The sequence below is a fragment of the Coenobita brevimanus genome, chromosome 74, assembly GCF_032717465.1.
Source record: "Coenobita brevimanus isolate Jiangsu-jjx chromosome 74, ASM3271746v2, whole genome shotgun sequence".
Lineage (NCBI taxonomy): Eukaryota > Metazoa > Arthropoda > Malacostraca > Decapoda > Coenobitidae > Coenobita > Coenobita brevimanus.
The window spans coordinates 4,295,054-4,319,885 of NC_137027.1; the positions used below are offsets into that span (position 1 = coordinate 4,295,054).

Genomic DNA, 24,832 nt, shown 5'->3' on the forward strand with positions numbered 1-24,832 from the left:
AGCGTAGCTAAACTACTAGAATGAGATAAGGATAGAAATGTCATTAGAGTAATAAAAAACTATAAGAATCATATTATGTTTTTACCATGTTGTATTGCAGTTGAGAGTGGACGAGGATGGCTGATGTGCGAGACATCCTGGAGCTGGAGCGGGCAGCCACCCCAGAGGTGAGCAAGGAGTTGATCCTCGGCCTGCGTCGTGAGGGCCTCAAGAAGAAGAAGGAGAAGGAAGTGATGCGGCGACCTGAGGGAATGCACAGGGAGCTCTACGCACTGCTCTACTCAGATTCCAACAAAGACCTACCACCTCTCCTTCCAACTGATAATGGTTTGTATTTATGGAACCATGTTTGAATTTGGACTGTAGGGTAAGAGAGGAGAGATATGTAGAGTAGAAGTAGCAAATGGTAGGAGAAAACATTAGAAAGAATTAGTGTTCAGTATAGTATTTGAGAGGTTAGTGTCATTACTGAAAAGAACAAGGTTAAGAAGAGAAATGTACCTAAGCATAAGTCAGATTTTACAGTATGAACTAAATATCATTTAACCTGTATCATGCTGGGGAAAAAAAAAATGATACCCCTCTACACTGGCCAGGTTTGGATTTTTTTTTTTTTTTTTTTTTTTTTTTTTTTTCCCAGGCAAAATGGGCTTAATACATCAATACAGTATAAGATCCCTGGCACTAATAAAAGTAATCACTAGAGCCAGAAAGTTGGTTGAATCTAGTCGGATTGGTGCCACTCTACCTCTGAAATCTTCAAGGTTATTGAGAGAACAGAATGGCTGTGAGCTTGTGAACCAATCTTGGATTTTTTTTCTGGCTAAATGGGTTTAGTACATCAACATAAAATCCCTGACACCAGTGAATGTAATTACCAAAGCCAGAGTGTTGGTTGAATCGAGTCAGGTTGGTGCCACTCGACCACTGAAATCTTCAAGGTTACTGAGAGAGCAGAGCAACTGTGAGCTTGTGAAATGATTTTGGATTTTTTTTTTTTTGTAGCTAAATGGGCTTAATACATCAATATAACATCCCGGGCACTAATAAAAGTAATCACCAAAACCAGAAAGTTGGTTGAATCGAGTCAGGTTAGTGCCACTCAACCTCTGAAATCTTCAAGGTTACTGAGAGAGCAGAGTGGCTGTGAGCCTGTGAAGACTGTCACTCTCCTCCCATGCTCCTGAATCAGTGTTTTTGGCATTGCGGAGAAAAATCTGAAGTTAGCGAGATACGTTATTACCTTCCATCTTACATTGGTTGCTTGTATCTTTGAAATCATGGCACCATAGATTTTTAAAATATACCATAATGATACAGTAGGGTTAGTTCACCTTTCACTCTGCCTCACATGTAGCAGAAATACAGTGAATCACTTTTCTCAGTGTTCTGTTTTTCTGTAAAGTCTGCGGTACTTTTCAGAAAAGTTGCATTTAAAAATTCTAGGCAAAGCTTAAGGAGAGCAACATCTCCCATTAAAACTAATTGTACATGATTGATGGAGTGTGTGGTGAAATGCTGAAGCATGGGGGAGAGATAGTAGTAGAATGGATGTGGAGGATGGGCAGATTGGCCTGGGAGGAAGGTAGAGTCCCAGAGGATTGGAAGTCAGGTATAATTATTCCCCTGTACAAAGGAAAAAGGGAAAAAGAAGTGTGTGGTAATCATAGGGGCATTTGTCTTCTTAGTGTAATGGGAAAAGTATATGGTAGGATGCCTGTTATTTACTGACAAAGTTAGGGAAATAACAGAGGAATTAGTTGGAGAAGAACAGGGAGGTTTTAGGAAGGGACGAGGTTCTGTAGATCAGATATTCATTCTTAGGTCTTTAGTGGAAAAGTTACTAGAGAAGGGAAAGAAGTTGTATGCAGCCTTCATGGATTTGGAGAAAGCATATGACAGGGTGGATAGACAAGGATTATGGAAAGTATTAAGAATATATGGAGTAGATAGGAAGTTGTTGAGCATATGACAGGGTGGATAGACAAGGATTATGGAAAGTATTAAGAATATATGGAGTAGATAGGAAGTTGTTGAATGCTGTGGAGAATATGTATGATGGTGCTAAGGCTGCAGTGTGTGTGGATAATGACGTGAGTGAATATTTCTATTTGAAGGTTGGATTGAAACAGGGATGTGTCATGTCTCCATGGTTGTTCAATCTGTATATGTATGGGGTAATAAAAGAGATAGGCTAAAGGTAAGGCAGTGGATGTTGGTGTGGCCCTAATGAGAGAGGGCATTGTATGGAAACTCCCTGTACTGTTGTTTGCAGGTGATACTGTGTTGTTAAGTGAAGACGAAGGGGAGCTGCAAGGCTTGGTGGATGAGTTTGGGAGAGTATGTAAAAAATAGAATCTAAAGGTGAATGTAGGGAAGAGTAAAGTTATGGTCTTCAAGAGAAGTGAAGTCAGTGAATGCACAGTGAGGTTGGATGATGAGGAAATGGAAAATGTGAGTGCATTTAAGTACTTGGGTAGTGTGATGAGTAAAGATGGAAGTTTAGAGGGTGAAGTGCTTGAAACGGTACAGCAAGGAAGAAAGGTTGCTGGTTCCTTGGAAGCAGTGATAAGAAACAGGAAAGTGAGCATGGAAGTGAAAAAGTTACAACATGACAGTATTGTGATACCAACTCTAACATATGGAAATGAAGCTTGGTCCTTGTTGGAGGGACAGAAGTCAAGAGTAAGAGCAGTGGAAATTAGTTATTTGAAAGGAGCTTGTGGAGTCACATGGAGAGACAGACTGACAAATGAGGAAGTGAGGGGGCTTTGTGGTGTGGATGTGGATGTGATAGGAAGCGTTAGGAGAAACACACTGAGGTGGTTTGACCATGAAGAGAGGATGGAGAGTAAGAGACTGATGAGGAGAGTGTATATGAGTGAAGTGGAGGAGGAGAGAGGGAGGGGGAGGCCAAGGATGAGATGGAGGGATGGAGTGGAGAGGTATATGAGAGAGGGGGGTGTGAGCTGGGAGCAGGGCAGTGAAATGTCGGGGGACAGGGTGACATGGAGGTGATTTTTTTTGTGGCCACCCCATATGTGATTAAGACGTCTGGTAATAGATAGATAGATTGATAGTACTTTTACATTTGTAAGCATAACTTGAGGATCAAAGTAAAGTAGAAGTGTGTAATAATAAAGTTATTAATTATAGAACTTCACCAGTTTTACACACAAACCAAGACCTACAGAAATTAACCTAATAAGGAAAGCAACATTCTCCGGGCCAAACCTTGATACTGTATTAGTTTCTGCAGAACTTTTGGTGTCATGAATGAAATACACTATATCAAACTAAATCTTTGTCATATAGTTTTCAGCATGTGTGAGATTGGAGCTATCCTGGGTTTGTCAGCATAAAGTTTATCCTAGTTTGTCCCAGATTTACAGTACCAGTTGTAAGAAAAGAGCCGAGGTAATTGAAAACACATCCCCAACATAATGAAGACTGCTTATACCCACAATGCCAGCGGAAGCCAACCATAGCCAGACCTAGTGGGAGAGAATCACAAAGAACACTTACATCATTTACAAATTCACAGTCCAAACATTATTGTGAAACTTGTGGACTTATTACTTTGTTCAGGGTAAAAAAAAAATTGTTTGTTTTGAATGAGGAGTAGCACTGATGTCATGTCTTGGTCCTGGTACTAGTTTGTGTGTATTTGTGTTTATTTCTGGCTTTATTTAAAGTAAGCGAGAGCATTTGTTTTTGTTTTAACCCCTTTACTATGGGAGGTGTAACCTAAGTTGAACATATTGTTTGGCAGTGACTAAAATAATACCCTGAAATAGATATAGTTGTTTGGCAGTGTCAAGAATAATGTAAAAAAGTGTAACAGGTATGACGTCCCATCATATTGGAGGGGTTTTAGTTAAGTTATTCCATGGTGTGATAAGCTGGAGTGAAGAGGTGGTGTGGATGTCAAATGCAATCTAAGAGAAAGGGTTTATCCTCTGTCCACTTTAACTTGAATGCAGAGCTGTAGCAAGAGTTGAATACTAGAATCACTGATCACACAAAAGTGTTGTGGGAAGTATGTAGAGCCACAATTTTGTTGTATTCTGTCATTGAGCCAATGGAATTAACCAACAAAATAATGAAAATCTGTGCCAAGTTAAGGTGGACCAACTGTATGAAGGTCTATGAATAGAGGTGCAGGTATATGAATGCTGGAAGTTTCGAGCTTGCTTAATCCAAGTTCATACCTCTTGCCTCTCATGTTTATTGTTGCATATGATAACAGTATTCTTAGTTCAGGTACAGTATTTTTGTTTTATGTTGTATTGCCTGTGGGTGACTCTGCACTGAGTAACAAGCCAAATGATTTCCTGTACACCAGGAAACCATTTACAACGCTGGGTGGTAACCATATAACCAAATTTTGGCGCCTGGTGGTTTAGTGGGTAATTACAGCACCCCAGTTGATTGAGCCAGTGAAGATTTATATCCAAGGGATGGTTGGGGCTTATTGCTCAGGTAATGCCACTCAGGGATGAGCGAGGCTGGTCATTCTTATCTTAACCCGTCACATCCCGACCGATTTTCCACCACTGCCTCCCCCCAGTCCCGACCAATTTTGGAAAAAAAAAAATTTTGGCTCAGCTTTCCGCTTTTGGTGAGAAACATCGAAAATTCATAAAGAAATCGCTCACCTGAGGTTTAAAATACTCGATACAGATAGCAATACTCCTTACCTTACTGGGTTTTCTATCAGGCTGGCTCCAAAGAAAACGAGTTCTGTGGGAGGGTAACTATTCCACACCACTCATAAACGGTATTTATTTATTTATTTGGTACAAATTTATATGTAGTACGAGAGTATATTGGTTTTCAAACAGTAATATAGGCAATATATGCATTGTTTCATTCACTAACACATCAACATACCTGACCTTTTTTGGCAACATTACCTGATCATCATTTCTGATTGTTTCTTCCTCTAATGCTACGTAAACTTTGTCCTCCACATTGTCATCAATTGGGGAATCACTCTGGCCCTGAATGTCTTTATTGGCCAGGTCACTGGTAACATGTGAATTGCCGAGACAATGGCTTGCGGGGGGGGAGGTCATGCGATGTAAGGCATTGTCCCTGCCTGGCATCTTGTAGAGGAATAGAGGAAGGTGTCCCGTGTATATGTACCAAAAATCACGCGTGAAAATTGAAAATTGTGCAAATTATGAACCTTGCACTTGCACGGTGTACCAGTACATCGACGGGTCTAGCTGTGACAGAACGTTGTGACGTACCCATAAGTCGATGGGATGCCTCGGGTTAAATGTCAGAACCAACTTACCTAGCCTAGGGCTCCTACGCTCTTCATGGGGCAATGTAGGATTGGATGGTGAATGAATGATGTATTGTGTATGGTGGTAGGTGGGGGCACTCACCATCCACTCACTCAGTGTAGTGCTGCTTTTGGTGTCTGCCCTTTCCTTTCTTCCTTCCTTCCCCTTCTATCTTTCTTTCCTTCATATTCCTCTTCCTTCTGCCTTCGGGTGACTTTACACTCCCTCTTCTGTCTTTCTTTCCTTCACTCTTTCCTCTTCCTTCTGCCTATGGGTGACTCTATACTGATTGACAAGCCAAATGGTTTTGTGTACACCAGAAAACCATTTATCACACTGGGTGGTAATCATATAACCAAATTTTGGTGCCTGGTGGTTTATTGGGTAATAAAGGCACTGCAATTGGATTGAGCTGGTGAAGGTTTATATTTAAGGGATGGTTGGAGTTTATTGCCCACGTAATACCACTTAGGGATGAGTGAGGCTGGTTACTCTCATCTTAAGTGTCAGGACCAGCTTGCCTTGCTCTGGTCTCCTACTCTCCTCATGGGGCAGCATAGGATTGGATGATAGATGGATGGATTGTAATGCTTATGATGAACCTTTTATTTTTACCCATAGAATATGTGATGTTAATACATACAGTAAAAGTCTTCTTATTCGGCATCTTTGGGACCAAGCAAGTGCTGAAAGAGCAGAAGCTTACGAGTCATTATGGCCGACATTGCATGCAGTGTTGGCAAGCAGAAATCTTCAAAAACACTAAGCTCAACTTTAAAATGAGCTAGGCAATAGGTGAACTGTTGAAATTTTTGTGCTAAATTGGACTTCAAAATGCACTAGATATAAAAGAAAATCTAATATTTATTGGCATCCATCATTCACTCACTCATTGTAGGGATGCTTTATGGTCTCAACACTGAGTGACAAGCCAAATGGTATCCTGTACCCAGGAAACCATTTACTATGCTGGGTAGTAACCATATAATTGGGGTTTTTGGCTGGGTTAAGTGTTCCCCAGATTCCTGTCTAAAATCACTTAACCCCTATAAGACGGGTGTCTGCATATGCTGTCCAGGGGTACTGCGTATGCGGTCACGCCCCCCCACCCCCTAAAACCCACCCAACCCACCCCACCCCCTACCACCGCACCCACACACCACCTGCCACCCACCTGCCACCCTTCCCCCCACCCCCAACCTCCCTGCCCTCCCCCTACCATGCCACCCACAAACCCTCACTACCCCCAACTCCCCCCACTGTCCCCCCAATACCCTCCACATCCCCCTACCACCCCTATCCCCCACTATCCCACCACCCCTACCCTCTCCACCCACACCCCCATCCCCCACTGTCCCACCACCCCTACCCTCTCCACCCACACCCCCATCCCCTATGCCCCCCACAATCCCCAATCCCCCAGCTGCTTCCCCAACATCACCCTACCATCCCCCCACCACCCACCACAATCCTCCCACCACCCCCTACCCCCACCACCCCAACCCCCTACCCTCCTCCACTCCCACCCCCATACCCCCAAAACAACCCCACCCCTCCAACCCCCACTGCCACCCACACCCTTCTCCCCCTACCCCCCTCCCAACCCCCCACTTACCACCCCCACCCCCTACCTCCCCCAAGCACCCAGTCCCCATCCCCATACCACCTCACAACCCCCACACCCCTCCACACCTCCCCTCCCACAAATTTCCCACCATATCGCACCCACCGATTATGCCTATCCTGAGTGTATGTCAAAACATTATGATGCCTGTCTTTTAAGGGTTAATCATGGCAAATGTCTTGGAGAGCCTCAGAGGGCCCAATACCTGCCCAGGGCCCCAACCAAATTGGCAAATTTGCCTGGCCATGTGGAATGTGAGAAGTGTGAATGAGGAAAGCAAGAGGGTGGAAGTGGTGAATGTGTTCAAGAGCGCAAGATATGCCGTGATAGCATTGTGTGAAACAAAGATGAAAGGGTGTGAAGTGGAGGAGTGGGAGGATGTGATATGTGTAAGATTGGGCATGAATAGGCGAGGAAGATACAAGGAAAGAGTTGTTTTGTTGATGAATGAGCTGTGGGAGAGTGGTATAAGAGATTACAAATGTATCAGCTTGAGATGTATGTCAAGTTCAAGTTTGAGAAGGTGAAAGTGGCTGTGATCGTAGCATATGCACCATATGATGACAGGAGTGAGAAAGAGAAAGACATGTTTTGGAATGAGCTGGATGAAACAGTGGGAGAAACGCCTAGGAGCAATCAAGTGATCGTAATGAGCGATATGAATGGAAGAGCAGGCGCTGGTCATGAGGATATAATGGGTTGTAATGGAGTACCAGGAGAAAATGATAATGGGAAGCACCTGAAGGATATGTGTCAGGGAAGGAGGTTGTGCACTTGTAACTCGTATCTCAAACACAAAGATGCACATAAATATACATGGTATAGAGGGCAAAGGGATCGTGTTGAAAGGGGCTTAATTGATTACGTGCTCGTAGAGAGGTTGATGTTGGGAATAGTTGCTGATACGAGAGCCATGAGAGTACAATGTGGAGGTCTGTCAGATCATATGATTGTGGTATGGAAGATCAAGCTGAGAGGAGTGAGGTGGACCAGGAGAAAGGGGAGCAGTCAGGGAGAAAGACTGAAAGTCGAGAAGCTGAGGATCAAAGAAATGGCAGATGAAAACAGGACCAAAGTAGGGAAGGAGTCGGAATCAGTGAATTGGAATGAAATGAATCTGGACAGCTTGTGGAATGGATATAGGGACTGCTTAGTTAGGAATGCTAAAGCAGTGTGTGGTGTGGCAAGAGTAAACAAATATGAAATGTACGGCATGGTGGGATAAAGAGGTTAAGAGAGTAGTGGAGGAAAAGAGGAAGAAGTGGCTAGAGTGGTTACAGGACAGTGGTTCAATTGAAATAATAACTGAATATATTGAGAGCAAGAACGACATAAAGAAACTAATGAAAAGGAAAAAGGAGGAGGTAAATGATGATCTAGGAAGAAATATGAATGCAAACTACTCTGAAAATAGGAAGTTGTTCTGGAAAGAGGTGTGGAAATGTAGAAGTGATAGCAGAAAGAAATGTGAAGGTGTGAAGGATCTAGGTGGTAGATTATTAACCCATGGTTGGAAAGAATATTTTGAAAGCCCAGTGAATGGGAATAGAGAGAGCAGAGCCACCATAAACATGATTGATTTTGGGGGTGTGCAGAGAAGGAATGCAGTGCCAGGAAACGTGACACTTGCACAAGTGAAGAGTGCTGTGAAGTGGCTGAAAAATGGGAAAGCAGCTGGGGTTGATGAGGTGTATGCAGAAATGATTATGTGTAGTGGAGGGAGCGGAATGAAGTGCTTGTTGGAGATATGTAAGAAGGCATGGATGAGTGGAACTGTGCCAGGAGGGTGGAAAAAGGCTGTGATTGTGCCTCTGTACAAAAATAAAGGTAAGCGAAGTGAGTACAAGAATTATCATAGCGTAAGTTTATTGAGTGTGATAGGGAAGGTATTTGGAAGAATTATTATAGAGAAAGTAAGAGAAATATCAGAAGTCTTAGTGAGTGATGAACAGGGTGGCTTTAGGAATGGCAGAGGATGTATAAATCAAATATCTGCAGTAAGACAGATAGTGGATAAGGCTAGTGAGAAGGACTATAAGGTGTTTATAGCATTCATGGATCTGGAAAAAACATATGACTAAGTAGACTGAAAAGGATTGTCGAAGGTTTTGTGCAAGTACAGTACAGATGCTAAGCTGCTAGCAGCCATCAAGAGTTTTTATGATGGTAGTGAAGCATATGTAAGAGTAAATGGGCATCTTAAGTGAATGGTTCATGATCGGTGTGGGCATGCGACAAGGTTGTGTGATGTCTCCATGGTTGTTCAATATATATATGGATGGAATGATGAGAGAAGAAAAAACGGGAGTAATGGAGAGAGGAATGGCATTGGTAATGAATGGTGAAGGATGGAATATCTCAAATTTGTTGTATACTGATGATGCAATACTACTAGCAAATACCAGACAAGAACTTGGTAGACAAGTGCTGAGTTTTGATGATGTCTCTGAGTGTTGTGCCTTGATAGCAAATTTTAGAAAAGAGTAAAGTTATGGTCACTGAGAGAGAAGGTGGCTCCCACTATGATGTTACAGTGAATGGAGAGCGACTGGAATTGGTGAAAGAGTTCAAATACCTGGGTACAGTGATAGAAGAGAGAGGGAAATGTGCAAAAGAAGTGGAAAGTAGAGTGACACAAAGCAGGAAAGTAGCTGGTGCAATAAAGGCCTTGATAAGAAACAGAGGTTTGAGTGTTGCAGCTGCATGAGGCATATATAAAGAAGTGTCAGTGCCAGCTTTAACATATGGATATGAGACTGTGGTGTGACATGAAAATGAAAAGTCAGGAGTGAGAACAATGGAGATGGTACTGCTGTGGAGTGTATGTGGAGTACAGAGAGAGGATAGGATACTAAATAATGTGATTCGTGAAAGATGTGGATTGAGGAAGTCTGTGGACACCAGAATCGAAGAGAGCGTACTGAGATGGTATGGTCATGTGGAGAGAATGGATAACAATAGAGTGGTGAGAAAGGTATATCTTGGCAAATTTGAAGAAGGGAGGCAACAAGGTTGGCCAAGGAGAAGGTGCAAGGATATGGTGGATAAGTGTTTGAGGAAGAGAGGTATGGAAGTCGATGAGGCTAGGGGACTGACGAGATTTAGTTGGCTGGATGAATACGAGTATTGTGAGGAGAAGCGCTAGATCAGAGATTTGGTACGCATTTTTAATTTGACAGCATCCGGATTGACTCAATTGGATACGTTTATGTGAAGCTACAGATTGTGGTGAATGATTTTGGCATATCAGATAGAGCCAGGATTCTGGGGGCTTGAATGGTGAGTGAATGGAAGCGTGGCCCATTGGACGGGGCAAATTTGGGCGTTCTGGATGTTGCTACTCCTCACCATGCCCCAGGGTGGGAAAAGAGGCCCAGACACTGATGATGATGATGATGCTTGCAATGACTTCTCAGTGCTGCAGGATGTAGATCTACGTCATTGGCATTTTAGAGGGGGATGTATATTTACACTGCTAGTACGGTACAGGTTAATCAGATGATGATATTCTTCTTTTTATGCTTTCCTTTTTGTATTTCTGTATTCTACTCAGCCTGTTTCTTTCAGGAGAGGTAAAGTTTGAAATTTTGAAGGTGATGCTAAGATGTGTAAGTAAGAACTGGTATTGGGTCATTCATTCGTGAGGAATGTTATATTTGGAGACAGTTTATTGAACTACTCTGTTATATCTGCAAAAGTATGCAATATAAACAAATGTTTTTTGCGAGGTTAGTTGCCAACACTTCACCCTACATCATACCACAGTCGGATTAATTTGGATGGTATAGAGATTTTCAAAAATTGCGTGAGGAATGTTACCGCGATGCTACCCCCTCTTGTAGGTGGCATAAGTTATTTCAGTAAGTCTGTGACTTGACTGATTCAGTCAAGGAGTATTTCAGATCAAGAATATGTCAATAGATAAGGATTGTAACCATGCCAAGCAAATTTGATTATTGCTAATAACTGTTGTGCTGTTAAGGAAAATGTAACCATGAAACACGTAACTGAAAAAGTGGGAAACATTACTTTTGCGATTTTTATTGAAATATGATTATACAATCAGGTATTATTATGGTTACAGTCATTGTAAGTATCACAAACATATACAAAACGTGTATTGATGTGAAATTGATGTAATAAACTAACCAGAAAGTGGTTGGTGAGGGCACTCACCATCCAGTCACTCGATCTAGTGCTGCTGTTGGGTGCCTGCCCTTTTCTCTCTTCTTTCTTTCCATCCATCCTCTTATGTCTTTCCTTCCTTCATTCTTTCCTCTTCTTTCTGTCTGTAGGTGATTCTACACTGAGTGACAAGTCAAATGGTTTCTTGTACACCAGGAAGCCATTTACTGTGCTGGGTGGTAAACATATAACCAAATTATGGCACTGGATGGTTTAGTGGGCAATTAAGGTGCCTCAATCAGATTGAGCCGTTGCAGGTTTAAGGGGTAGTTTTGTCTGCGGCCACCACTTGCAGGATTAGGGCATCAGGCTTTAGACAGATAGATAGATAAATAGATAGTCCTGGCGTACTGCTTACATAATGCCACTCAGGGATGAGTGAGGCTGGGCACTCATCTTAAATGTCAGGACTGACTTGCTTAACCCTGCACTCCTATGAGCCTCATGAGACAACGGTGGATTAGGTAATGAATGAATGGACAAACTAGCTAACCAGAAGACAATTCCTGTTTATAAGACATCATCATATTCAAGTGACATCAACAACATAACATCAACATAAACTAGTTGATTGAGGAGGGAAAAGTCACCCCTTTGAATGTACGTACCATTCTTGATACTTGAGTAGTTGGCAAAGCCTGCACAACCATGTCCTTTTCTGTCTCATCTCTGTCTGGGTTGTCAGGGATATGAATCTCAGTATGGCCCACTCTGTTGATGCCCCTCTTTCTAAAGTAGTTAACTTTGATCATACCCACTTCAGGCACTGACTGAATGACTGTAGTTGGTAATGTTTAGACAGCTTGGTTGTATTATGAACCAGTACAGTCATAAACACTAAGAAGGGGGACAGGGTAGTCTGCCAGCAGAGGGCAGGTTAGTCGCACACGTCCACTCCCCCAGATCCCCCCTCCTAACCCGCACAAAACCACTGACTTGTTAGGCGGATGGATCGGAGATCTGAAGCTTCACTCTCTCACATCTTGCCACATGTAATGCAGTATTAGTATAATTTATTCTACTGTTACATGTATTTTTATGTGTGTACATCCACCTTCAGCTCTGCGAGAAACAATTATACTGTATTGAGGTTTTAGCAGCTTTCAATAGAATGGCCCCCCTGTATAGAATTTCATTTCAAATATTTGTCTTCTAAAGTACTGTATGTACTAAAGTCTGATTAAGTGACAAGTTATATGACTACTAGCCCTAAAAGTCCCTCTCCTGCCTTGTCATGTGGGGAGCCACATATCCACCTATCCATATATCCACCTGCTCATTCAGCCCATCCAACACTTACCCTTCCCAGCCACCTGTACGACCCACCAAGCACACTGATCTTGGCCATGCACCCAGCTCACCCACGAGTGCCATCCACCAGGCTCATCTAACAACGCCACCCAGCACATCTACCCGTCTGGGACCCACCCATCCAACCCACCAACCCAACCACTCATTCAGAGCACCGCAGTCACAAAATCTTCTCAGCTACCCTGGCAAACTGCCGTATCGCCACACACCCTGACGACCCACGCATTCCAATGACCCATCTTGCCCACCAACCATGGTCACCCACCTTTCCCACCCACGAATACCACCCACCCCGCTCGCCTAACAGTGTTATCCATGACATCAACCCATCCAGCTCTCCCACTGTACTCACCCATCTCTCCCTGAATTCAATGTAACTGCAGTGATATGCTGCTTAAAACTGCACATGAGAAACGTTACTTCTTTTTCTGGTAACGTTCCTCAAGCTGTGCATGGAATGTGTGTGATGGAGCATATGGCTTACCAGAGTCTCTTACAAGATATCACAAGGCCACATTAGTAAGGTACTAGGATGCCTATTTATAATATAAAGTTATATTAGTTTTCCCCAATTTGTAAGCTGTATATGGGAAAAATGTTAATAAAACGTCACACACGTTACTCCTGAAATACTTCCTCTGCAAGGTCGTGCCACAGTCTGACTGCAAAGTATATGTAAACAACTGTAGTGACACTTATAACTCAGACAGATGCTATCTCAATAAAAACCAACAACAGCATTCCAAACAAATACATACTCGGGTCAGTGATGATAAGAAAATCACTAATTTCAGCATGAGTTTTTTTTTCTGTGACATGGTATATTTTTCAGTGCCTCACTCTCATAGACAGTTAAGAAACTTTTTCTGTCCAGAGTCGTATAATTTTGTGTTTAAGCTTTAAAATGATATATACCAGTAATTTTTATATTTTTTATCAATTCTGAGAATGACGCTAATGGCTGACATTTTCATGGAATGACCCTATTTTTAGTACTTGAACTGATATACAGTATTGTTTTACATTCTACAGTGCAAGGCTACAAGAGTGTCAAGGCCAAACTGGGCATGAAGCGGGTGCGAGCGTGGCAGTGGATGCCATTTACCAACCCAGCCCGTAAGGATGGTGCTATCCTACACCATTGGCGCCGCACCTGTGACCAGGGCAAGGAGTACCCCTTTGCTATGTTCAATAAGGTGATAAAATCATGCCAAATGTACTGGAGAGAGCTACTCCCTTTTTTTGTTGCTCTTTGTGATATTCATGCTGGTATTAAATATTTTGCAGTTACAGTAAACTCTCAATTGTCCGTTGTCTCAATATCTGGCGCTGCTGGCTTGGCCCTGTTAATGTGGTATCTGGCAAACATGCAATATCTGGTGCCAAAATGGGACATAGCCAGCTGTTCTGTGCAATATCCAGCATCAAGGTGTATCAACCAACTTGTAAACGGTAGTCAACCGGCACTATATTACTGTACTTTATCATTACTTTATTGTATTTTATGCTTAATTTTCATCTTTTACTCATGGGAAAGTTTTTAGGATAGAAAGTTGAGATGGATATTAATTCAACATCTGGCTCAGTGCTGAATATTGAGCCGATGGGGGGTACTATGCAATATCTGGCAATTTGCAATATCTGGAATAGGGCTTGGCTGAATTATGCCAGATAATTGAGAGTTTACTGTATAAATGATACCAGAAACTACATAGACTGTAAGTTCTTGAGAGTTTGCATTTGTTTTCATCATTTTGTTGACGAGTTATGTGATATTGTAATAAACAAGAGTTTTCAGTACAAAAGTTATAATAGGCTCTTTCGTTTTTATGAGGGTAGGGTTCAAAGATTGCTTTTAAAGTTGCTTACCAAGCTAACCTATATCAGGCATGTCTAAACAAAAGTGGTAGTGTATCAATGAGTTATTGTAACGTATTAAAGCCTTATGGGATTAAGGCATCTGGCAATAGATAGATGGATTAAGAGTTCATCTTTTCTGTCCATACTCATAGCTAAATCCAAAATTTTTCTTCACAGAAAATAGAATTTCTGAAATACACTGACGTAGAATATAGCGAGCACTTACTGTGTGATGGATGGACCAGATCAGAGACAGACACCTTGTTTGATCTGTGCCAGCGATTTGACCTCCGGTGGCCAGTTATCCATGACCGTTGGCCATCACACCTCACCTCACGCTCGATGGAGGACCTCAAGGAGCGATACTATAATGTCACCAACATTTTGAAAAAAGTGAGGACATATGTAATGTATTATAGTTCTGTAAGAGTTCATTATGCCACTGCCCCATCATCGTTGTCATTATCGTTGACGTCATCATCATCACTCTTCTTGTTGTCATCATCACTGTCATCACTTAATTTTCCACATTCAAATGGGATGGAAAGACTTATATGGTTCTTTGATCTCATCTGAGACATGTAGGAGAGGAGAAAAGTCATAGGTACAGTATATTCTTTCCTGTCCCCTCTTAGGCCATTGATATCTTTGAAAAACTAGTGATACATACATACAATAAAACCTCACTGGAACAGATTACCGTAATTGGGGCTCAAGCCATTAAAAAAAAAACGAAACTCCGATAAAAGCAACATGTGGACTTCCCCTTGCTAAGATATTTTCATACATGAAAAGCAACATACATATGTGTATATATATATATATATATATATATATACACAGTATATATACGTGGGAAGTGCAAGGGGAAGAGCCGGGGAAGTCGTTGAGGCATGCAGTAGGAAGTGGGTGGATGTGGCGTGTTTGCAGGAAGTCCGGTACAGGGGTGGATCAGCCAGAAAGATTGTTGGGAAGGACTGTTGCTATAAGTTGTTTTGGTGGGGGGGGGGACAGACGGATATGGGGGTATTGGTGTGATGGTTGCGGAGAAATGGGTGGAATATTTTATGAACTTTATAAGAGTAAGCAATAGGATATTGTTAGTGAAAATTCTATTTGATAGAAAGATAGCTGCAGTTATATCGGCATATGCTCCACAGGCAGGATTGGATAAAGCAGAGAAAGATAGATTTTGGGATGATTTAATACGTGTAGTAGGTGGTATGCGGGATGGTGAGATAGTGGTTTTGGGAAGGGACTTAAATGGTCATCTAGGTGAAGCAGCACAAGGTTATGAAAGACACTCCCTCTTCTGTCTTTCATTCCTTCATTCTTTCCTCTTCCTTCTGCCTGTGGGTGACTCTATACTGAGTGACAAGCCAAATGATTTCCTGTACATCAGGAAACCATTTACTACACTGGGTGTTAACAGTATAACCAAATTTTGGCGCCTGGTGGTTTAGTGGGTAATTATTGTGCTCCAATCAGATTGAACCAGTGAAGGTTTATATCCAAGGGGTGATTGGGGCTTATTGCTCATGTAATGCCACTCAGGGATGAGTGAGGCTGGTCACTCTCATCTTAAATGTCAGGACCAACTGCCTAGCCCCAGGCTTCTACGCTTTTCATGAGGCAACATAGGATTGGATGATGGATGAATGGACATGGGGGATGTGCGTATGGTATAAGGAATGCGGAAGGGGAAAGGATACTCGAGTTTGGGGAGGCAACGGACATGATTGTGTGCAACACACATTTTAGGAAAAGAGAGAGTAGGTTAATTACGTATGAGTTTGGGGGAAATAGCAGTCAGATAGATTATTTTCTGGTTAGGAGGGCTGATAGGAGGCTGTTGAGGGATGTTATAGTTATAGGAAGTGAGGAGTGTGTGCAGCAGCACAAACTATTGATTTGTGATATGGTGCTTAAAGAACGAGTGATGAAAAAGAGGACTTATGTACATAAGAGGAAAATATGGAAGCTGAAAAACCAAGTACTAAGGGATGCCTTCTATAGCGAGATGAAGAGAGTGATGGCTGAACAGGGACCTGTAGACAGAAGCATTAATGAACAGTACAGAGCCATCAAGAACAATCTCTTGAGAGTTACTGATGTAATATGCGATTGGACAAGAGGACCACCAAGACATAAATTAACTTGGTGGTGGGATGAGGGTGTAGAAGCTGCAGTTAAGGAGAAAAGAAGGCTTTTCCGGGAATGGAAGAAGGGTGGTAGCAAAGAGGAATACAGCAAGGTCCCGGGTTACGTCAGAGTTCCGTTCCTGAGACATGACGTAAGCCGATTTTGAACGTAACTCGAGTTTTATACACTACGTCTTATGATTATACTGTACTTACCGCAGTGCATCTTACAGATTTTTCAACCATACATTGCATACTATACATGTAATAATCTTATAACAGGTATGTATAAGAAACATAGTCTTTTGAACTGATGATATTTATTGAATAAAATATAAGTTGTACTAGCTAAGAGTCTTTGTCACGGTAGCTCACTCGCTGCGGTAACAGCACTTCTCATCGTCATGGCAGCAGAGTTTCACCACCACTGCCTCACCCACAACTGAGTCTGGCTGCCGCTCCCTCACTCTCCCGTCCTTACACACGTGCACACTGCCAACACATTTTATTCCTATATTCAAGGACTTTTCGTACTTCATCATACAATAAAGTTTACTGTAAATTACTGCCGTAAAATATGAAATAACATCATTACCGCACGATAATGTAAGCATTTCTAACATCAAGTTTGATGGCTTATTTTTTTTCCCTCACTCAGACAGCAAAATTATTTCAGTGATAAAATGACCGATTACCGTATGGTACTGTAATAAAAGATGCATACTGTGTGTCACTACATACCTTCTGACATCAACTTGACTCGTTACTGGGGTTGCGATGTGGAAGGCACTGCATCAGGGGTCAGGGACTGGATCAGGGGAGTCCAGGGCTGAAGCAGGGGAGTCCAGGGCTGAAGCAGGGGAGTCCGGGACTGAAGCAGGGGAGTCAGGGGCTGAGGATAGGGAGTCAGGGGTTGATGATGAGGATGAGGTAGCAACTGGTGGTAAAGTTGTGGCTCGGTGTTCAGGTCTCTTGAAAAACTGGAGAATTGAAGACTGCTTGGCGGCATATTTCTTTTCGTCATAGATTTGACGATAACAGGACACTGCATCCTCAATTTCCCTGTACACTTTGGCAAACCTCTCTGCATTTGGGTCCTGATCTTCAAATGCAGCCATTGCTTTTTCTAGGAAGTCGAAAGCATTTGCCATTTCCTTAATCTTAAACTGTCTTAGCGGTTCTGCCTCATCACTTTTTTCATCATTTTCCATTTGTTTTCCTAGGTATAGCAAGTCTTCATTACTCAGCTCTTGATGGTGTGAATCAACAAGTTCATTTACATCACTCTCGTCTATGTGCAGATTTATATCATTTCCAATTTTCACACAGTTGCGCTTGACTTCATTTATACTGTCTTCATCAAATCCTTTAAAGTCATTTACGAGGTAAGGGCACACTTTTTTCCACACTCCGTGCATACTTGTCTCAGTCACTTCAGCCCAACATTCTCCAATATTTTTAACTGCCTTATAGATGTTGAAATCTTTCCAGAATTCTTTGAGTGTTACTTTACCATTTTCTTTTGCTCGTATTGCCTGTCTGAATGTTTTTCTCAGGTAGTAAGCCTTGAATGCTCTTATTACACCATGGTCCATGGGTTGTAGGATTGATGTTGTGTTTGGTGGCATAAACACAACTTTTACATTAGGGTGCAACTCTGTCAGGCCCGAAGGATGACCAGGAGCATTATCAATAATGAGAAGAGCTTTGAATGGCAGATTCTTCATAGCACAATACCGTTCAACCTCTGGCATGAAACACTTTGAAAACCAGTCAATGAAAATTGCACTAGTCACCCAAGCCTTTAAATTACTTTTCCAATAAACTGGTAGGCTAGCTTTAAGGATCCCCTTAAGAGCTCTTGGATTTTCGGAGTGGTACACGAGTAGCGGTTTAAGCTTGAAATCGCCTGCACAGTTTCCCCCCAAAAGTAGCGTTAGGCGCTCTTTGGATGCTTTGTGACCTGGCATGGTTTTTTCTTCTTTAGCAATATAGGTTCTGTTAGGCATTCGTTTCCAGTTTAGTCCCATTTCATCAACATTAAAAATAAGTTCTGGAACGTAGCCTTCCTTCTCAATCAACTCCTCCAACTCTTTAACGAATGTTTTTGCTGCTTCGTCATCTGCACTGGCTGCTTCTCTGAAAATTCTTCTGCTGGTTAGGTTTGCACAAGCCCTGAAACGAGTAAACCAACCTTTTGATGCCACAAATGTCTCGTTGGTCTCACTTTCCTCACTTTTTTCTTTCTTAAGGTCTTGGTAGAATGTGCGTGCTTTTTCACAGATTAACTGTTCACTCAGAGGCATGCACCGTTGATTATTGTCCTCAATCCACAGCATTAGCATCCGTTCCATCTCAATCAACAGTCCCGATCTTTGCTTGGCAATCACAGTTGATTGCATGGGAGTTGCACTTTTAACGTGAGTCAAGATACGTTCCTTGTCTTTGAGGATTGTAGCTACGGTAGTACGGCTCATCCCTAGCGCACACCTGATTGCTGATGCCTTTTCTCCTTTCTCATTACGCTTAATAATATCAAATTTTTCCCGTAATGTGATGGTCTTGCGTTTCTTGGAGTCGTTATGGTCACCAGGAAGCTGTCTCTTAGGCATCATGGAATCAGGATGGCAAAAAACACAAGAAAATGACGGTATCACTGTATCAGGCGGTGGTAGCAGTGAGACTGAGAGCGATTGTTGGTAGTCAAGTGTGAGGCGGGAAAACTCCAGAGACATCTCGCGGTACACAGCAACACTTTAAAACCCACGCTTTACGTATTTTTTCTTTATTTTCTTATATTTTAAAATTTCCTCTCATGGACCGACTGTCGTAACCTTGAATTGACGTAAGTCGATACTGACGTAACCCGGGACCTTACTGTACTTGGCTGCCAAGCGTAGGGCTGGAAGAGAGGTATACAGGGCGAGGTCTGAGTTACAGAGACTTTTACTTGATAACCTAAATCATGGGGAAAGGAAAAATATGATATTTAAGTTGGCAAATCAGATGAAGAGGGATAATCGGGATATTATAGGTGAGCAGTGTATGAAAAATGATGAAGGAAGGGTAGTGGTGAACAGTGAGGATATTAAAGATGCATGGAGAGAGCATTATAGCCTATTGTAGAATGAGGAATTGACTGGGACAGGAAAAGTTTGGAGCCAGCAGATCCAGTGTTTGGCCTTTGGCTTTTGATTGATGCTGCTACTGTGAGTGAGGCAATAGGTGGGATGAAGATGGGGAAGGCAGCAGTTGTGTCTGGGTTGACTGCCAAAATGTTGAAGGCCTCAGGAGATAAAGGGGTGAGGTTAGTCACTGACCTGATAAATATGATTATTTATGAGTGTGTTGTCCCAGATGATTGGCTGAAGAGTGTAATTGTAAATGTGTACAAAGGGAAGGGTGATGCCCTGGAAAGAGTAAATTATAGAGGTATAAAGCTTTTAGATCAGGTAATGAAGGTAATGGAGAGAGTTTTAGAAGGTATGATTAGAGAAAGAGTGAATATTGATGAGATGCAGTTTGGGTTTATGCCAGGTAGGGGGACCACTGATGCCATATTCATTGTTCGACAGCTTCAGGAAAAATATATTGGTAGGAGAAGGGATCTGTATTTTGCTTTTGTTGATTTGGAGAAGGCCTTTGACAGAGTCCCTAGAGAGGTGGTGAAGTGGGCAATGAGAAAGCTTGGCTTGGAGCAGTGGCTGGTTAGGGTGGTTATGGCTATGTATGTGGGTGCTCGCACCCAGGCGAGAGTGAATGGAGATTTGAGTGATGAGTTTTCCGTGAATGTTGGTGTGCATCAGGGGCCAGTTTTGAGTCCCATGTTGTATATCATGGTACTTGAAGTCCTCTCACGTGATTTTAGAAATGGACTCCCATGGGAGATGTATGCTGATGATTTGGTGTTGATTGCAGAGAAAGAAAGGGAGGCGGAGGAAAGGTTTAAGAAGTGGAGAGATGGTATGGGGCACAAGGGCTTAAGGGTAAATGCAGCTAAAACAAAAATGATGATCTCTAGAGTCGGTGGCAGTACTGTCAAAGACAAGGGAGAGTGGCCATGTGCAGTTTGCTACAAGGGTGGGGGAAGTAATTCTATCTTGTGCAGTGTTTGTGATAAATGGGTGCACAAGAGATGTAGTGGTATCAGAGGAAGACTGCGAGATAATGCTGATTTTATGTGTACAGCGTGTCGGGGAGAGCAGGTGGAGATTGTCAGGCGTGAAAGGATTGAACTTGCTGGTTAATCTCTTCAGTGTGTGGAAGAGTTTTGTTATTTGGGAGACATGTTGTGTGCTGGAGGTGGGGCTGGAGCTAGCTCTGTGGCTAGGGTAAGAAGTAGTTGGGAGAAGTTCAAGGAGCTCTTGCCTCTTCTGACATTGAGAGGGCTCTCCTTACGTACTAAGGGGTCTTTGTATGCAGCATTTGTTAGGAGTGTAATGCTGTATCGTAGTGAGACCTGGGCAGTAAAGGAGGAGGATATTCGCTGGCTCAGACGTACAGAAATGACAATGATTAGGTGGAAGTGTAGTGCGTCCCTGCGTGCAAGGTCTGGGGGGGATGGGTTGACGATGGAAGAGTTGAGAGGTAGGATGGGACTGGAGTGTATTGGTGTTGTGATGAGGAGAGGTATATCGAGATGGTTTGGACATGTGGAGAGGATGAGGGATGATATTTGGGTGAGGAAGGTGAGATATGGGGGTGGGGTTATGAGAGGTAGACCAAGAAAGACATGGGACGAGGTCATTAAGTGTGACCTCAGGGTTAAGAGACTGAACAGGGAGGCTGCAGTGGATCGTGCAGCGTGGAAAGCCCCCATTAGGTAACCAAGGCCAATGCATGCAAGCATGTTGGAGCTTTTAAAAACGAAACAAAACTAATATATATATATATATATATATATATATATATATATATATATATATATAGTATATATATATATATATATATATATATATATATATTATAGTATATATATATATATATATATATATATATATATATATATATAGTATATATATATATATATATATATATATATATTATAGTATATATATATATATATATATATATATATATATATATATATATATATATATATATTATAGTATATATATATATATATACTGTATATATATATATATATATATATATATATATATATATATATATATATATATATATATATATATATATATGGCAGCAGCCATTATAAGTCCACTGCTGAACAAAGGCCTCCCCCAACCTTCTCCATGAATTCCTTGGCTGAGCCAATCTTTGCCAATTTTTCCCTGCAAATTTCTCTATCTCATCTCTCCACCTCCTGTCTGGCCTTTTTCTGCTACGCTTACCATCTCTTGGCGTCCAGTCAGTCAACCTCTTGCTCCATCAATTATCCCTTGTTTTTGCTACATGGCTTGCCCACCTCCATTTCTGTTCATTTATAACTTCTATAATATCTTTGACTTTAGTCTGCTCTCCCACCCAAGTTGATCTTTTCCTGTCTCTTAAAGATATTCCCAACATTGACCTTTCCGTTACTCTCTGAGAACGAATTAATTTATTTTCCATCGATTTTGTCAGTTTCCAAGTCTCACAACCATACGTCATATCTGGAATTATCTGTCTATCTATCTGTATACCTAGGCTGCTTCCCCCAAGGAAAGGGAGGTAGCCAAGACAGGACGACACACTCCTCATTTACTCATCCATTCAAACACATTCATTCGCATCTTAGCCCCAAAGGGGAGAACGGACAGATTCTCACCGCACCACACCGCACAAGGGTCAACTGCGCAATGCAATCAGTGACATCCGCAGCAGGGCCCGACAGCAGAGCTGGTTTACCCCTGCCACATCATAACAGACCCATCCCCTTACACTCACCTGACCTGACTAGCTGATCAGACCAAATGTGGGAAAATATCCCCTCAGGGCTGTGTCATCACTTATTCATTCACAGTTTCTCTCCATTTATTTCTGTCACGCACAGCCACTCTTCCTTGCTCAACAGACATCCCTCTCGCATCCAGCGCTCTCTTCACACTGTCCATCCATCCTATTCGTGGTCTTCTTCTCAGCCTTACACCTCTCACATCAGATCTAGTTATCTTTTTCACCAATCGCTCATTATCCATTCTCTCCATATGCCCAAACCATCGCAACACCCTCTGCTCAACTCTACCAGCCATCTTCCGAACAACTCCAGTTCTCCATCGCATTTCATCATTTCGCACTCGATCCATACGCGTCACTCCACACATACTCCTCAAACACCTCTTCTCCAGTACATTCAAACTTTTCCTCTCTGCTACACCCATATTCCATGTTTCAGCCCCATATAACGCAGTAGGTGCCACAACACCCTCATACAGCCTTCTCTTTACATCCATTCTAAGCGAACGACATCTAAACACTTTTTTCATTCCTCCCATCACCTTTCCTACTTCATTTATTCTAAACTTCACTTCTGCATCTATTCTTGCATCCACAGCAACATGTGACCCTAGATATTTAAAACACTCTACCTCCTCAAGCAACTCGCCATTCAAAACTATATTCATCCCCCTACCATCTACCAACCTCGTACACTTCATCACTTTACTCTTATTCTCATTTACTTTCAATTTCCTCCTTTCACACACCCTTCCAAACTCCTCTACCAACTGTCTGAATCTCTCCTCTGAATCAGCCGCCAGTGCAGTATCATCTGCAAACAGCAGCTGCTTCAGATTCCACTCTCCACCATCAACATTCACCAGACTCAGACCTCCACCTAAAACTCTTGCATTCACCTCCCTTACAACACCATCCATGTAAATATTAAACAACCAAGGCGACATCACACATCCCTGTCGCAGCCCCACTCTCACGGGAAACCAATCACTCACAACATTTCCCACTCTTACACACGCTCTACTATTTACATAAAAACTTTTCACCCCTTTTAGTAACCTACCATCAAGTCCATACAATTTTAAAACAGTCCACATATATACATTCATTATATACTTTTTGTTTCATACAAACTGGCAAGCTACTTTTCATAATGTCTCTATGTTTACCGAAAGCTTTCCATCCAATTGTAATGCGTCTTTTTATTTCGCTATCATTATCTTTCGTTAATTTTAGTATTTGTCCCAGGTAATTGTACTCCTCGACTTCTTCAAAAATTTCTCCACTTATTCTTATTACGCTCTTTGGTGTTTGAGAATTAAACATTACTTTAGTTTTACTCTGGTTCATCTTTAGCCCTACTTTGAGATTTTCTTCGTTCAGGTCATTTAACATTTCTTGCAACGTCTCTGCTTTTTCTGAGATTAGGACAATGTCATCTGCAAATCTTAAATGGTTTAGCTTTTCTCCATCTATGTTTACTCCTTTGTTTTCCCAGTCTAGCTCTCTGAAAATACTTTCTAGGCATGCTGTAAATAACTTTGGTGAAATTGTATCTCCCTGATGCACGCCCTTCTCAATCTTAATTTCCTCAGAGTCCTTATGTAATTTAATTGTAGCAGTTCCCTCTTTATATATGTTTTCGAGCAGTTTTACAATGTTCCCATTCACTCCTTGTTCTCGCAATGAATTTATAATTGCTATGTGCTCCACTGAGTCGAAAGCCTTTTCATAATCAACAAAACCTAAGCACAGTGGTTTATTATATTCTGTAGTTTTCTCAATTAGCTGATTCACTGTGTGCAGATGATCAGTGGTCGAATACCCGCATCGGAATCCTGCCTGTTCACGAGGTTGGTTTTCCTCCAAATTTGTAGCTATTCTGTTTGTAAGGACTTTAGTGAAAAGTTTGTAAATGACTGATAGCAAGCTAATGGCTCGATAGTTACTAAGGTCTTTTGAGTTGCCTTTTTTATAAAGTAGAATAACAGTTGCATTACACCATGTTTTGGGAATTTTCTTCTGTTTTATACATTGGGTAAATAAGTGAGCAAGCCTATTTTGTACTTCTGCTCCTGATTCCAACAGTAAATCTGCTACTGTTCCATCTTCTCCCGGAGCCTTCCCTCTTTTCATATTTTTAAGAGAAATATTTACTTCGTCTGGTGTTATCTCAAGTATTTCACTTGTGTCAACAGAAAAGTTAGCTATTGGTACTACTGTCTTTGATGCATACAGTTCTTTGTAAAATTCTTCAACTCGCTTCAGCATCATGTCTGTGGATTTAATGGCTTCACCGTTTTTGTCTTTTAGTGATGTAATTTGTTGCTTTCCAAGTGCCATTTTATTTCGGACCTGTTTCAGACTTTTTCCCTTTTTGATGGTTTCTTTGATTTGATCCATGTTTCTCTTTCTTTTTTCTTCTCTTTGTCTTTTGTTGATAAGCCTATTTAATTCCGCTCGTTTTATTTCATCATTCTTTGTTTTTACTTTCATTACCTTTCTTTTTTCATAAGCTCAAG

At 41.8% G+C, this 24,832-nt stretch overlaps 1 protein-coding gene across 2 annotated transcripts in view; it reads left to right on the forward strand.

Moving 5' to 3' along the window:
- DMAP1 (DNA methyltransferase 1 associated protein 1) overlaps positions 1–24,832 on the forward strand; it is a 57,189-nt gene that overhangs the window by 14,854 nt on the left and 17,503 nt on the right. For both annotated transcript variants that reach the window (XM_080278760.1, XM_080278761.1), the window contains exons 2-4: positions 101–327; positions 13,447–13,610; positions 14,452–14,667. In XM_080278760.1, the coding sequence (XP_080134886.1) occupies positions 117–327; positions 13,447–13,610; positions 14,452–14,667 (591 nt within the window). In that variant the 5' untranslated portion in view covers positions 101–116. The remainder of the gene's footprint in view (positions 1–100; positions 328–13,446; positions 13,611–14,451; positions 14,668–24,832) is intronic.